The sequence below is a fragment of the Salvelinus alpinus genome, chromosome 31 (genome assembly GCF_045679555.1).
Source record: "Salvelinus alpinus chromosome 31, SLU_Salpinus.1, whole genome shotgun sequence".
Taxonomy (NCBI): Eukaryota; Metazoa; Chordata; class Actinopteri; order Salmoniformes; family Salmonidae; genus Salvelinus; species Salvelinus alpinus.
The window spans coordinates 13,582,813-13,600,276 of NC_092116.1; the positions used below are offsets into that span (position 1 = coordinate 13,582,813).

The 17,464-nt window shown below is 40.9% G+C and overlaps 1 protein-coding gene across 1 annotated transcript in view; it reads left to right on the top strand.

Moving 5' to 3' along the window:
- LOC139561288 (phospholipid-transporting ATPase ABCA1-like) overlaps positions 1 to 17,464 on the top strand; it is a 230,979-nt gene that overhangs the window by 121,428 nt on the left and 92,087 nt on the right. Inside the window, exons 26-32 of the mRNA XM_071378277.1 lie at positions 574 to 622; positions 1,348 to 1,461; positions 1,591 to 1,632; positions 2,274 to 2,413; positions 8,497 to 8,624; positions 15,066 to 15,167; positions 16,342 to 16,531. Coding sequence (XP_071234378.1) covers positions 574 to 622; positions 1,348 to 1,461; positions 1,591 to 1,632; positions 2,274 to 2,413; positions 8,497 to 8,624; positions 15,066 to 15,167; positions 16,342 to 16,531 — 765 coding nt within the window. The remainder of the gene's footprint in view (positions 1 to 573; positions 623 to 1,347; positions 1,462 to 1,590; positions 1,633 to 2,273; positions 2,414 to 8,496; positions 8,625 to 15,065; positions 15,168 to 16,341; positions 16,532 to 17,464) is intronic.

The window sequence follows — 17,464 nt, forward strand, 5'->3', positions numbered from 1 at the left end:
ATGTGTGTGTATGGTGTATGTGTGTGTGTATGGTGTGTGTGTGTATGGTGTATGTGTGTGTGTGTGTGTGTGTGTGTATGTGTGTGTATGGTGTGTGTGTGTATGGTGTATGTGTGTGTGTGTATGTGTGTGTATGGTGTATGGGTGTGTGTATGTGTGTGTGTGTGTGTATGGTGTATGGTGTATGTGTGTGTATGGTGTATGTGTGTGTGTGTATGGTGTATGTGTGTGTATGTGTGTGTATGGTGTATGTGTGTGTGTGTGTGTATGGTGTATGTGTGTGTGTGTATGGTGTATGTGTGTGTGTGTGTGTGTATGGTGTGTGTGTGTGTATGGTGTATGTGTGTGTATGGTGTATGGTGTATGTGTGTGTATGGTGTATGTGTGTGTAATACAGGAGGAGGGAAGGAGGACTATTTATCAGTGTAATGAAGATAGTCCTTGTTTTTGTAATTACAGGAGCGTTGTCGATCATTTGTTTAAGACACACATAGAGGTCACTTCAATGATGAAAAATTATGATAAAAAAAGCAATTTCTTATCATGGTAATTATGCCGCGTTCCATCTCACAGATTTTCCTCAAAGTGGCAGAGGACACAGGTGTTGATGCGGAAATACCAGGTAAAATGGCGGTTGACTGTAATTTGGGGGGTTAAAATGTAACAATTTAGTAAAATAGTTTAATCGTGGACTGATTATATGAAGTACCGACACAACCACTAGAACACACACATCATTGAGTCTTCTGTCTGGCTTTGATTTTCAATGATTCTCTGTACTACATTGATTGAAGTAGTGTTGATTGATTATGCACTCATTTAGTATAACTCAACAGCATTTTCCTTGTTGGATCAATTACCAAAGGACTTTGCTTTTCAACCTACAGCCAACCTTCGCTTTTTATCTTACAATTACTTAAAACCCCCTGGTCTTTTAGGGTTTTCTGTTTTTACATAGAGTAGTGTGTAGTGATGGGCACTGATATGCAATATCGATACGATATCAGTTTGTATTGGTTTTATTAAAAAAGCATTGCAACTGTGTGAATGTTCTTGCTGATCGCCCTTTGGGCCAGGTGTGAATCTTCTGGGAGCCTTAACCTACCCAACTAATTGGAATGCAATGTGAAGCCCATCCACCGTGATGTCCCAAGAAGAATAAACCGATATGACGATATACCTTGATCATATCGATATCAATATCATATCAAATTATTAATATTAGTGCCCACAGCTAGTAATAATACATCGTATAGGCCACAATACAGGTTGCTGCACTTTCTGTATGGTATTCATAACTGTAAAGGGATTAAGCCAAAACAACTAATCTTAAGTGTATTCTTTCAGCTATCAATGCAGCTTTGGTAAGAGACGAGACAAGAAGTTCAAGGGAATCCAAGAGGCAACGGCAAAGCCTCACCAAAGTCGGGAACACTTCAGACGAAATGCCTGGGAAAAGTGGTATGCCATTAACTTTTGAGTGTTATCGTCCCAAAAAATATTCTGAACTAGAGAAGGGATGTTTAAGTGTAATGTGTGGTCATGATCCATGTTCTTTATCTCCTCCCTCTCTATTGTTACTATATCCAGCTGAAGACAAGAGGAAAGTGACGTTTACTAGCAGAGTGGAGGGTACGTATACCGTCAATCCCTTGTCGTCTTGCAGCAGCACACACATTCATGTCAAAAAAAGCCTCATTATTTGCTGCTCTCTGACAATTAACTCTGGAGAAGATGCAAAAGGTCAGTCATTGTGACAATTCGTGCTCCTTTCTCTCCTTGAGATAGCTGATTTGTCATACAGGTGGCTTTTCCACACTAGCGGCCATTTTGGAAAGCCAAATGGTCCTACAGCCCTTTGAATTAATATTCCTCACAGGAGGTTTTCATTTTCCACAATACAATAGTATCAGAACATGTCTCCCGTCTTGCAATTTCTCCCTGAGCAAGACCATTTATGAAACAAATTCAATATCACACACCGGTTTACCATTTGAATACGCTTTGTGTCAAAAATATTTTGGTTGGACTTTTGAGACTGATAAGAGGTTGCTTTTTTTTGTGGGGATTGTTTTACTCTTTTGGGTGGAGACTGATAACTGTTTTTTTTATTCCTTTTTACGCTATGGGAGAAGCTAAATAATTTGTATTCACTTCCTACAAACCCAAGAGCCTAACAGATTGTCAGATGGTTATCAATTCACTTCATACAATCCTATTCTACAGAAAGTGCACTGTAGTAATGCAGACATTTTGTATGCCTTCCATTTTAGATGTGGAGAGAGTGGCCAATGTGAATGGGAAGGGCTCCAGTGTGATCACGGGATGGGAACTGATCCGGAGACAGTTCCTGGCCCTCTTCATCAAACGCTTTCACCACGCACGCAGGAGCCGCAAAGGCCTCATTGCTCAGGTAATGACCACACATAACCCCCATAGTTCTCTATGCCCTGTTATAAACTGGGTGGTTAGAGCCCTGAATGCTGATTGGCTGACAGCCGTGGTACCCGTATACCACGGGTATGACAAAACATTTATTTTTACTGCTGTTTTTACTTTGGTAACCAGTTAATAATAGCAATAAGGCATCTCTGGGGATTGCAGTATATGGCCAATATACCACGGCTAAGGGCTGTGTCCAGGCACTCTACGGTGCGTCGTGCGTTAGAACAGTCCTTAGCCGTGGGATGTTGGCCATATACCTCACCCCCTCATGCATTATTGCTTAATTATACCATTTAGTGTTGTACTGTCATGAAAAAAGAATTTATATTGTAAAAAATAGGTTGCACTGTGGGAGGGAAGTAGTTTTATAAATGGATGTGATAATACTTCCAACCAATGAATCTGTGGAGGGGAAATGAAATGAGCTAATGAGAGAACTTGTTTTAGGGGACAACACACATTTGAATGCTCAGTCCCTATATATATATATATATATATATCTCTGTGTTTGCAACACACCTAGAATGCATGATCAGTTTCTTAAGGGCAGTGGAAATTTGATCTCATCTGAAGAATTTTGACTGTCTCTAGCTGTTGCCAAGGAGACGGAGGTCGTCACAACGTTAAGAGATGCTCTGTAATGTAAACACACACACACACACGCACACACACACACACACACACACACACACACACACACACACACACACACACACACACACACACACACACACACACACACACACACACACACACACACAGCACACCAGCTCTGTGAACTTTGTCTCCCCACCACAACGGTTTCCACTTTAAATTCATAGGAACCTGAAAGTCAGAGACATGTCTGATTTGTTTCTAGTTTTTTTCCCTAATTTGCGAGTATGCTAATAATGTGGTTTAATGAGTTATGTATCAGATAAGATTATCATAACAATTAGCTCGCTGACAGGTTGCTATTAGCCTATTAAGTGCGTGTCTCTATCGTTTTGTGGGTCATTTTAATTTCCAGTCAGAACCAATACACGGTTATCTATTTACATGACACCTTCAATTTCTCTTTCATCAGAGATGATACACAATTGTTGACTTACAACCTGAGAATGTGTTGTTCTTTTCTCATTTATTTTGAGCTCTGCTCCCTTATTAATCACAAAGATGAAAATCTATATTCCTAACATGTGTATAGACGAGATGTAACCCCATCAGCGATGAATGATACCACGACATTGAATTAATTACACTCCAAAGGCATCGTAATCATAAAGTGCACCACTCCGCTCCTTCCATTTGCCCATGTGTAAACCTACCACCTGCCGCGTTATAGAACACACTTCCTCCTGTATCTCCGCAATACTGATCCCACCATTAGTCACTGTCAATCCCGGACGTCGCTCTGTTGCGTTAGCGAGGGGAGGTGTGTGGACGTGTGTGTGTGGAGTGTTAGTGATTCCCAAAATGCACCCTATTCCCGATATATTGCCATACGTTTCATTTTGGGCTCCAGTGGAAAAAGTAGTGCCCTACGGAATATTGGGATGCAGACTGTTTCAGGGCTACTCTCCTCCCTCGTTCCTCCTCTCTTCTTCCCCATTCATGTCACTTGCAGGACTGACAAAGGGCCTGACTGTCATGTAAACACCTCCCATTGTCAGCTGATTGTGAAGAGCATCTCTTCAAGCAGAGCCGGTGGGGAATTCAGAAGAGATGATGGTGTGAGACTCAAAGGGAAGTGATTTATGGGGACGAAAGTTAGGGGATGGACGCTTATGGATGTGGTGGGGAGGCGAGCTCATTGGTTGTGTCGTGTGAGCGAAGTTGACTGAATCGGAGCTCGGCGTGCGTACATGGGATTGATTGCGATGCCTTTTGGGAAAGGGGATTTCAGAGCTACTTGTGTGAGGAAGCATCGTGTTTGATTCAAAATGGAAGTCCTCTGCTTCCACAGCAGATGACCCTCCCGCCAATGGAAGCACGGAGGGGGTGGGGGGTTTGCGAATCAGGCCCCTCATAAGAATTAAACTATTTTGTTGCTGTGCACCCCCAAGAGACTTTGGCCGTTCCCAAGAGTGAATGTGTAATTTGAACACAGCCGATAGTTTGCGGCAAGGTGAAGTGATATCTAGTGACACTTTTGTGTGTTATGCCAAACAATTGGTATTAACATTGCACTTGAAGAACAATTATCATAAAAAATAAGAAACATTGAATGCGGGAAACCAGACCCATGACTCAGCATATGTTGTAATTTTAAGCTCGTATTACTTCGACAGTTCATTGAAAAGTGAATTATGTCATGTCAATGTCGGGGCATCATACTGACAGGGAAATGAAAATGACAGTCTTGTTTTTGTAGACTCCTACGACATTGACCTTCCAGTCTCTTTGTTCTACCGTTTCTCTATTATCCTGTGGTTTACTCGTCAGTTAATTGATGGTCTGAGCTGCTCTTTGACTTCTCAGATATGTAACCAAGGGCAACAAAGTTACACCCTTAAGCTTGGCCCCTGAAGTAGCTTTCTGTGGTGTTCTGAAATGTTCCATCAATTGCCTATTTCTTCTTATTAGTCATCAAATTAGCCTGTGTATTGCAGTGAGTCTCTGTTATTAGCACTTGTGAATTAGTCTAATTTATTATTGCGAGTCATTGTTATTTCCTGTCAATTAGCCTTTAATGGCCAACATCGTACAGTATATACTGTAGCATCGCCTTGACAACCCAGGTCAGATACATAATGTGGAGAGTGTAATATATATTACTTATGTTGTTCTACATTGATTCCACACCGGTCTGGATTGAGACCAAGGTGTCATGATTATCAAAATCCCTCTTGATGGAATAGAATTAAATAGAACACTATTAGTATATCATATACTGTACAGTACCAGTCAAAGGTTTGGACACACCTACTCATTCATTTCTTTATTTTTACTATTTTATACATTGTATAATGATAGTGAAAACAGCAAAACTATGAAAAAACACATATGTAGTTACCAAAAATGTGTTTAGAAAATCAAAATATATTTGATATTTGATATTCTTCAAAGTAGCCACCCTTTGCCTTGATGACAGCTTTGCACACTCTTGGCATTCTCCCAACCAGCTTCATGAGGTAGTCACCTAGAATGCATTTCAATTAACGGTTAAAAAAAAAGTGGATTTATTTTCCTTCTTAATGCGTTTGAGCCAATCAGTGGTCTTGTGACAAGGTAGGGGTGGTATACAGAAGATAGCCCTATTTGGAAGAAGACCAAATACATATTATGGCACGAACAGCTCAAATAAGGAAAATGAAACGACAGTCCATCATTACTTTAAGACATGAAGGTCAGTCAATCTTGAACATTTCAAGAACTTTGAAAGTTTCTTCAAGTGCAGTCACAAAACCCATTGAGCGCTATGATGAAACTGGATCTCATGAGGACCGCCACAGGAAAGGAAAACACAGTTATCTGCTGCAGAGGTTAAGTTCATTAGAGTTAACTGCACCTCAGAAATTGCAGCCCAAATAAATGCTTCACAGAGTTCAAGTGATTTATTTAGAATTCAAGGCACACTTAACCAGCATGGCTACCACAGCATTCTGCAGTGATACGCCATCCCACCTGGTTTGCGCTTAGTGGGACTATCATTTGTTTTTCAACTGGACAATGACCAAACACACTTACAGGCTGTGTAAGGGTTATTTGACCAAGAGGGAGAGTGATGGAGTGCTGCATCAGATGACCTGGCCTCCACAATCACCCAACAACCCAATTGAGATGGTTTGGGATAAGTTGGACCGCAAAGTGAAGGAAAAGCAGCCAACAAGTGCTCAGCATATGTGGGAACTCCTTCAAAACTGTTAGAAAATAATTCGTCATGAAGGTGGTTGAGAGAATGCCAAGAGTGTGCAAAGCTGTCATCAAGGCAAAGGGTGGCCACTTTGAAAAATCTCAAATATATTTTATTTTGTTTAATACTTTTTTGGTTACTACATAATTCCATATGTGTTATTTCATAGTTTTGATGTATTCACTATTATTCTACAATGTAGAAAATAGTAAAAATAAAGAAAAACCCTTGAATGAGTAGGTGTGTTCAAACTTTTGACTAGTACTGTATCTCTATGGTTGATGGTCTGTTTTACATGTAGGCTGGTGTACATATTAGGACGTATGCCACATCAGACGAGTAGCACGTAGCATGTTGGATGCATTTTCTGTTGGATGTCTGATGCAGTATGTATGTCCTAATATGTACACTGTACATTACCTATGCATTCGCAAGCTAGTTGATTCACAAAAACAAATATATTATGCCAACAAGCCAGTCTGCCCTCAAATGAAATGCCATTTTACAGTGAATCACAAAACACAATATTTGTGTTTTGGTGTTTGTATTGTACCTATTTAGAAAGATGATATTCGTTGTTTCACCAAATTTGAGTACGTGCTGCTAAACTCAGTCTGTAGAGTGCATTGACATTGTGAACGTAATGACTTTCTCTATTGTTTGCGGGGTGTTTGCAGAAGAACTACTACAAGCTGCCACACACAAAAACAGTCAGAGTGTGTGTTCTGTTGTCCTCCATCTTACGTATTGTCTCATTAAGCCGCTTTTCAGTAAACGCGGACTATTCCTTTTCCGGTGCCTGCATTTACATAGAACTCTGCGGTAAATATAGCATTTTTCAAATGTATTGTACTGTTTGAATGGGCTCCGGCAATTGCAGCATGCAATTAATCAAGTTGAGCAAACATCTCTCTTCGGTGGAGTACCTAGCGGTACAAGTGATTAAAGAGATATTGTGCATTCTGTCTTTGACTTTTTGTCAGCTCCAAGAACGGAAATGAAAAGGGAACATTTCCAAGAGGGAGAGAAAGGGAGGAAATTGTGGCAGTGAGCTTCGATGGTGGAAAAGAGAATAAAGCAAAGTGGGTGACGATTGATGATGTTTGAAAGTGTTTAATAAAACTCCTTACACATGCATGGCAGCCAAAACAAGTTCACGGTGAGCATAATAATTGACACGGGTACAAAAGGGTTTGGTCTCATGTCTTATTGCTTGCATCACTATCATTGTGGAGTGTAACAGAGATTGGGTGGGGGTGGGGGCTGGGGCTGATGATGTAACTACTGTAGCAGTAGATGTTATGAATTACCCATCCATCTCTTCCACAACTATGCAAGCAGGCACACACAGGCACTGGCACGGACGCACACGCCACACGCACACACACACAAATGCAAGCACAATTAATAGATTTGTGGCAATGATGTGGCAGTGCATTCGGAAAGTATTCAGACCCCTTTCCTTTTTTTGTTACGTTACAGCTTTATTCTAAAATGGATAAAATAAAAATAAATGTAACATAACAAAATGTGGAAAAAGTCAAGGGGTCTGAAAACTTTCCGAATGCACTGTACTTAATTTGAATGATGCTTATTCAGTGCAGTGCAGTACACATTTCCAATCTGAGTGAAAGCACATGACAAGTGAAAAGACAAATTATCACTCCCAGCATTTACTAATTGGATTGTGCAATAACACTTTGATGCTGCCTGAGGGAGCCTCGGTCGTACACATGAAACTACATCCCTCTTCTAGTTCTATGGGGAATATGCTCTGTTCATTTGGTTGGCTGGTGAAAGTGGTGCCGTAACACACACTATTATTTTAGATATCACACTATTAGATTAGATTAACTTAATAACAAAGCATACTGTACTATAACAGTACTCTGTATGCAAGACTTGCATGTAGTGTCTGTCACATGATGACATGAATGACAGACCAGCCATGACACAGTCCTAACATGGAAAATATCCAACTTTTGTTAGTATCATTAGAGAGTTATGTGGACAGTCCGTTATTGTCATGAACTGATATGACAAGCATTGTGTCATCCTTGTGTTGTGACAGTGTCACAACAGTGTATTGAAAGGATAGGATACCTAAAATAGGCCATGCTGATATCATTCTGATATCATATCTATGTCACACAGGTGATTCTGATATCATATCTATGTCACACAGGTGATTCTGATATCATATCTATGTCACACAGGTGATTCTGCCTGCTGTCTTCGTCTGCCTGTCTCTCATCTTCTCCGTCATCGTCCCCCCTTTTGCGGAGTACCCCAACCTGGAGTTGCAGCCTTGGATGTATGGACTGCCCCAAACGACATTCTACAGGTGAGCCACTGAAACGCCATGCTCTCAGACAATAAAATGACACCTCTCAGTGCAGGTGTACATGTTGATGTTTGTATTGAATATGTAAAACGTAGCGAACGCAGCGGGGTAACCTGACCGGGACAGGTATAAAATCATTCTTAAAAGATGTAAAGTAGTTCTACTGTATTGTTATGAACAATGAGCATACTGTTGTGTATGCATGTGAATGCAGAAACCACATACTGTAGCTGATACTGCGGATCGCTTTTAGTTCCAATGTTTGGAGGGACTAATTGTTTTGATTACTTTCCCCTAAATCAGGCACTCCATTAATTCCAGGTCTGGTCTCTAAATGTGTACGCTTCAGCCAACTCTTCTGACTATCGCCGTCATATCAACCCCATACTGTATGTCATCATGACATTGATTGTCAGAGAAGTTGTCTGAAGCACATAAAGGTCTAGGACCAGGCTAGCCCTTTCCTTCCATGTTTGAGTCTGCAATGACATACTAAATAATTCATCTTACAGTGTGCCCCAAATAGCACCCTATTCACAATATAAGGCACTACTTTCTTTTATTTATTTATTTTACCAGAAAAGGCCCTGGTCTAAAGTAGTGCACTCCATAGGGAATAGGGTGCCATACGGGATATACACACTTTCTTTCTAACCTCAAATCAAATCACAATTTATTTGTCACATGCTTCGTAAACAAACAGTGAAATGCTTACTTACTGGTCCTTCCCAACAATGCAGAGAGAAAAATATAGAAAATAATAACATGAGGAATAAATACACAATGAGGAACGATAACTTGACTATATCCACGGGGTACCAGTACCGAGTCAATGTGCAGAGGTACGAGGTAATTGAGGTAGTACAGTACATACAGTACCAGTCTAAAGTTTGGACACACCTACTCATTCAAGGGTTTGTCTTTATTTGTTTTATTTTCTACATTGTAGAATAATAGTGAAGACATCAAAACTATGAAATAGCACATATGGAATCATGTAGTAACCAAAAAAGTGTGAAACAAATAAAAAATATATTTCATATTTGAGATTCTTCAAAGTAGCCACCCTTTGTCTTGATGACATTTTTGCACACTCTTGGCATTCTCTCAACCAGATTCATGAGGTAGTCACCTGGAATGCATTTCAATTAACAAGTGTGCCTTGATAAAAGTAGATTTCTGTCATTTCTTTCATTCTTAATGCGTTTGAGCCAATCGGTTGTGTTCTGAGAAGATAGAGGTGGTATACAGAAGATAGCCCTATTTGGTAAAAGACTAAGTCCATATTATGGCAAGAACAGTTCAAATAAGCAAAGAGAAACAACAGTCCATTATTACTTAAAGACATGAAGTTCAGTCAATACGGAATATTTCAAGAACTTTGAAAGTTTCTTCAAGTGCAGTCGCAAAAACCATCAAGCGCTATGATGAAACTGGCTATCATGAGGACCACCATAGGAAAGGAAGACCCAGAATTACCTCTGCTGCAGAGGATAAGTTCATTAGAGTTACCAGCCTCAGAAATTGCAGCCCAAATAAATGCTTCACTGAGTTCAAGTAACAGACACATCTCAGCATCAACTGTTCCTAGGAGACTGTGTGAAACAGACCTTCATGGTTGAATTGTTGGTTCCAACTGCCGTGTCTTTGTGTGATGCAGAGTAGGTGAATGGATGATCTCCACATGTGTGGTTCCCACCATGAAGCATGGAGGAGGAGGTGTGATGGTGTGGGGATGCTTTGCTGATGACACTGTGATTTATTTAGAATTCAAGCCACTCTTAAACAGCATGGCTACCACATTATTCTGCAGCGATACGCCAGTGGGACAATCTTTTGTTTTTCTACAGGACAATGACCCAACACACCTCCAGGCTGTGTAACGCCTATTTGACCAAGAAGGTGATGGAGTGCTTCATCAGATGACCTGCCCTCCACAATCACCTGACCTTAACCCAATTGAGATGGTTTGGGATGAGTTTGACTGCAGAATGAAAAAAAGCTGCCAATAAGTGCTCAGTATATGTGGGAACTCCTTCAAGACTGTTGGAAAAGCATTCCAGGTGAAGCTGGTTGAGAGAATGCCAAGAGTGTGCTAAGCTGTCATCAAGGCAAAGAGTGGCTACTTTGAAGAATCTCAAATATAAAATATATTTTGATTTGTTTAACACTTTTTTGTGTTGATTCCATATGTGCTATTTCATAGTTTTGGTGTCTTCACTATTATTCTACAACGTAGAAAATAGTAAAAAGGAAGAAAAACCCTTGAATGAGTAGGTACAGTATAGGTTGGGATAAAGTAACTCGGCAACAGGATAGATAATAAACAGTAGCAGCAGCGTATGTGACGAGTCAAAAGAGTTGTGCAAATAGGATAAACGCAGATAGCCAGGTAGCTACTTGGTTAATTATTTAGCAGTCTTATGGTTTGGGGGTAGAAGCTTTTCAGGGTCCTGTTGGTTCCAGACTTGGTGCATCGGTACCGCTTACCGTGCAGTAGTGGAGAGAACTTGGGTGGCTAGAGTCTTTGACCATTTTTAGGGCCAGCCTCTTATACCGTATAGAGGTCCTGGATGGCTGGGTGCTCAGCCCCAGTGATGTACTGCGCTGTACGCATTACCCTCTGTAGCTCCTTGTGGTCGGTTGCCAAGCAGTTGCCATACCAAGCGGGGATGCAACCAGTCAAGATGATCTCTTTCAACGTCATCAAGACAAAGCTGATCATGGACTACAGGAAGCGGAGGGCCGAGCACACCACCACCATGACTCTCTGAGGTCATTAAAGATCCCATGGCACTTATCGTAAGAGTAGGGGTGTTAACCCCGGTGTCCTGGCTAAATTCCCAATCTGGCCCTCAAACCATCATGGTCACCTAATAATCCCCAGTTTATAATTGGCTCATTCATCCCCCTCCTCTCCCCTGTAACTATTCCCCAGGTCGTTGCTGCAAATGAGAACGTGTTCTCAGTCAACTTACCTGGTAAAATAACGGTAAAAAATCTACATTGCCGGGGCTGTAGTGGGTCGAGATCTACAAGCTCCTCTGTGTCCACGCCAAAAAGGAATTCACATGGTCCACACACACAAACACACGACAATGTATCTTCCCCTTCAGGAGGCTGAAAAGATTTGTCATGGGCCCTCAGATCTTCAAAAGGTTCTACAGCTCTTTGTTCAAGTGGCCCAAAATAACACTTACATTTACCGTGCCCATATTAGGATAGCCTCAATCTCAGCAGGATTTTATTTTCTCCTGGGGTTGAGGCTGTCCTATTATGGACAGCATAAACATTCTATACATAACATATCGGCAAGCCTGTTTTTAGACTTACAGTAACACAGATATCTTCTGTGAAAGTTCACCATCTGTACATTTTCTTTGAGAATTTCTTGTTCTGCGTTTTGGGGTTTGCTTTCGAAATACATCCAGAAAAACGTCGAAATAATGTGAAAAACATGTTGAATATTTCATAGAGTTGCCGATACTCTGCTAATGTATCCAACCGCTGCAGTGACAATGAATCTTATTGGATTCCCTGCTTCCGCTCATTGATATTCTATTGAGGTTTGCTTATTTTATCCAGGGGAGATCATTGCATTGTAATAGATTGATCCTGTTGGACAGTTTAAAGGCCAAATGCAGCCGTTTTTATAGCAATATCAAATAATTTCTGGGTAACAATTAAGTACGTTGCTGTAATAGTGTTCCATTAAAATGGGCAAAAATAGCTTTTTATCTTCAAGGAAGAATTTTTCTAGGAGTGTCTGGGAGTGGTCTGAGTGGGGAGGGGAAAACTGAAAACTAGCTGTTATTAGCAGAGAGGTTTGGTACTCTCTTTTGTTATTGGTCTATAAACCAATTAACCACATGGTGATGTCAACATGAACAGCCGAAACACGCCTCCATGCAAATCTGCTGATTAGATTGTACTTTCAACCAGCAAATATCAGGAATAACACTGATCAAACTTGTTCACACTTTTACAATATTAGTTTCATCAGCTGTTTTACAACATGATACAAAAGAATATGGGAAAAACAGATTTTTGACTGCACTGGGCTTTTAAACAGACAATATCAGGCTCTAGCATGTTGCTATGGAAATCACAGGTAGAGCTTCACCTTCTTAGTCAAAGTTAGACTAAAGGCAGTGGGTTTTAACTGCAATTGTTATGCCACATTAAATATGCAGAACTCATCAGAACGACCAGAATCTAGCCTGGTTATGTGTCACATCATTAGCAAGCTGAAGTTCTTTCTCTTCTCTGACATTCTCTGTGGTCAATTACTGCATATTGTCTTCTCCCCTGAATAATTTGAAGATACTTCCCTTTGTGAAGTCTTAAGCTGGAAAGACATACCAGGCTGAGACAGAGAAGGTATGCATAATTCATACAAGCTCAATTAGTCAATGTCAACCAAACGTGCCTGGGAAATGTGGCAAAAAATACAGATTCAAATGCAGGTTAAAAAAGATTGTTTTAAAAAGAAGTTGTCCTGATACTAAATTCATATCACAGTATGGTCGTACATTGATGACACCATTAGATTCAAACACAATTGTCCCACGGACAAAATTGTCTTAGGACTTCATTCCTATAACATGTAATATCCGTACAATGCTGTCTCAGATATTAGGGGAGTTGAAAGGAGGGGGTTGCATGTTTAATCAGACTACTCTCTGCTCTGTTACTCTGTGATGTTTCACAAAGTTCATCCACCTGACTGATTTTCCTTTACCGGGAGAGTGGAGGCTATGATGATCAAAACCATCCTTTCCACCAAAGCATTCTTATGAGAAAGTAACCATTTTTATTTTACACTCAAGGAAACGCATCATATTTCCTTCCGGGAACATTAAGCCTATTTTATTTCCCAAATTAGTATTTCAACACTCAGATCTGCATTGTTTGTTGTAATCTCATTGCATCTAAATAGACTATTACCTCTCGGATGTTCCCTTTCTGTAGATATACCTAAGATTCAACCTAAGATTAGTTCCAGTGTGTCTCTGCTCGTTTTGATCCCCCAATAGTCTTGTTACTTTGAATAAGAGTGCTTCCCAAATGGCATCCTATTCTCTTTATAGTGCACTGCTTTTTACCAGTGCCCTACAGGCCCTGGTAAAAACTAGTACACTATATCAGGAATAGGGTGCCATTTGGGAAGCAGACCCAGCTATTGTTAATGTTAAAACAGATGGCTGAGCCAAATCCATTTTTACAATCAGCCACTTCGATTGGACTCCTCGCTTATGGTGGCGGAAATTATAGGTTGACCTTCATGAGAGATAAATGAGCCTATGAACATTGTATTAATCCCATTGGCCAGCAGTGACTACAGCTGGACCCTAGCCATGATCTTTATAAAACGCTGTTTTCGCAGCGCCAAGGTACACTCAAGACAAAGAGCAGAGATTGTGTATACATTGATTGTAGAAAGCGGTCTGTTTTTCCTCCAGGCACATATGTACAATAGCGTGCTCTGATGCACACACACACGCACGCACGCAAGCATGCGCACACACACACACACACACACACACACACACACACACACACACACACACACACACACACACACACACACACACACACACACACACACACACACACACACACACACACACACACACACACACACACACACACACACACACAGAGTTTATGTTAAGTTGACATGTGCTCTATTCAGTCAGAATGCCAAGAGCTTTTCTCACCCATGCGTGCTCAGTGGTGTGTATTCATTTGGAAATGTAATGTTCTCAACAAAATTCCAGGGCCATACAACGATTCTTCATTCATCCTTTATTAAACTAAATCTGGTTGCATGTTAGCTGGGCATCATGCACTTCTTTAAATCCAAAATCCCAACAAAAACACTCCTTTTGGTCTCATTTCCTTTTGGACAATTTCTCTATCTAGAGATGGATACATTATACCCATTCTCTTCATCTTTGTTGATTCCGTGGGCCATGCCCTCAGTGAACTAATCAATGCTATAGCACGCTTGATCACCCCCGGTTACAGTATCTGGTCCAGTAATTGAAACTCCCAAAGTTCCACCAGGATAAACAGTTGGTCAGGTCATGATCCAAGTGCTTTGAGCCTGAACTTCTGCCTAACATTCAGCTCTTAAAGCCACAATGCTTAATTTGTTTTTCAGGCAATGGCAGCCCCACCACTTGGTTTCATATTAATCTAAGGGATGTGGTTGGAGGAATGTAGAAATTGCAGTTTGCGCCTTTCAAAATGTTCTGTTTCCACATTCTCTGAATATGTGCACAGTCTGTTTGTTATTGTGAGGACTGGGGATGTTTTGTAAATCCAAGATGGTGTGCAATTAAACGATTAGACGATCACCTTGGATGATGTCGATAATTAGCCCTCCTGTAAGGGATAGTGTTGGAGTCTAGCTAACAAGGTCCAATTTCATTACAGCAATGATGGACCGCCAAATAACACAGAGGTTGCTCGGGTGGCGGACTCTTTGGTGAATAATCCTGGGTTTGGGACTCGCTGCATGGCCAACAACCCGATACCGTAAGTATGACCAGCGGCCATTTTAACACACCTGTCCCTCAATCCACAGATTATTACTAAATGTGTTTTGTTTGCAGTGTTTCTCCTGTTTCAAATGTTCTTGCACAGCATGACAATAGCTACATTGTCCAGGAAGTACAAGGCTTCTAAACAGCTTCTATCCCTAAGCCATAAGACTCCTGAACATTCGAAAGGATTGGATACCCTCTGATATGCTTTGTGTAAACGTTCCCACATTGTTTTCTTGTCTGTCATTCCTTCAAAGTACATTTTGGGTGGGGGCAAAGGGTCGATTTGAAATTGGGCAAACATCTCCCCAATTGGCACATTGTTCACCTCAAACATGTTGTTTTGACCAAATCTAAAGCTGAGACTGGTTGATTTGGAATTGGGTCGACATATGGCCCATTGGCATGTTTTTATAAAAAGGATGATTTGACCGAATCTGAAGTTGAATATCTCATGGAGGATAATTCTTTGAGAGACAAAGTTCAGTTTTATTCTTACAATATCCATGCGGTAAAGTAAATCATTGATTTAATCCAACCATGGAATAAGATTCTTCAAATATTAATTGCATACGACTGAAGGCATTTACAATGTATCGTATAATACATGAATAATCATAATACATTATTGACGGCTTCATTCTAATTTATATACCACCATTTATTTTAGATTCATTTGTTCTGGGGTTCCCAGAGGTGAATGGTGTTTGTATTGTGTAGATTTGCCTTGTTTTACGGTTAGGGGTTGAAATAATGTTGACAATAGTAAGTACCCCTGATATCCTGTATCTGCTCTATCTCCTCTCTGTCACGCCTGATCAGGTTCAACATGCTTTATCAAGCTGTTCTGCTTCCCTAATTCTTCAGCTGCTTATTGAAACATGCTACATTACCTCCATGTTTTAGATAAGGAGACTTGTGTGCTGTAGCTGTGTTGATAACATGATTTATTATCTATGTTTAGAAAGAGCTTGACCTAAACAGGTATTATATGAGAATGGCATGTCTGTCTGAGGATAACTGCTGAGAATTCCTCTGCCGAAGTATCCATTTTTCCTATTCGGATGTATTCTTTATTGAATTATGCTGGTTTCTTATGAAGCTTAGCAACTGGATTCTCATGTTTCATCATCATTATCATCGTTGTTTTTCCCCTTTTTCTCCAGAAATCTCCCGTGTGTCCCGAATGATTCTAAGTGGTTCACTCCCAGAGTGGATCCCTCTATCAGCAACATCTTCATCAACGGAAACTGGAGCATGGCCAACCCTTCCCCTAACTGCCAGTGCAGCACTCCTCAAAAGACCACCATGTTGCCAGATTGCCCACCTGGAGCCGGTGGGCTGCCTCCTCCTCAGGTTAGTCCACAATCTGGCAACCCCAGGTCTCCCTGTAACATAACGATTTGCAATAGCAGTACTAGACCTCTGGCCTGAAATGTGTGCTGATCTGGCAACCTGCGTTGGACCTGAAGTCTTGTGTTAGCCCCCCGAAACGAATGCCTAGGCTTTAGCTCTGCCAGCTCAAGAGGGCAGGCTTCCAACCTCAGACAAAATTGGTGCAGTGACCCAGGTGCAGTGAGGAGGAGCTCAAAGGGGGGTGAAGTGTAACATAGTTGGTTCAGTGTGTTATGTCTCTAGTGTCCTGCAATGGCAATGCAGGGGTTTGAAATTGAAGTTATCTTGCCCTCAGATGTTTCTGTTGTGAAAGCATGTTTCCCAAGGTAACCCTCTTTCTAGGGGTAATACTGATTGAATGCTCTGTCTCCCCATTGTAATATATACACCTTACCAATCAATCAATTTAATCCAACAGGACAATACATTATGATCATTAACCATAGTTATTACGTATATTACAAGGGTCAACAAGAGTATTCATATCCAACACACAATATATGCCCGTATGGGAACATGTATCCAGTGAATTTGGACTTTGCTTTATCACATCAATGTTACTATTGTCTCATGTCTTCCACAATAGCCTTATGGCTGGTCTTAAGACAAAAATGTATGTTGAGATAATGCGTCTCATCACTCTTTTTTTGGCAACCCGTGAACTCTGACCTCTCTTAGACCAACTCTTGGAGACCAGGTACAGGTTAGCACTGAGCTTGCTGATGTCCACCCCCTCCCCTATAACGTCCAAGACCTGAGCTTTGTCTGTCTCCTGGAAATCAATGGCAATGTTTTATAAGCTATTACTCTATCAACATACATGGCCAAATGCAGGAGGGCCAATGTTCCTGAGCTGACCCCTGGATTCTTAATCCTGGCTGGGATCGATGGGAG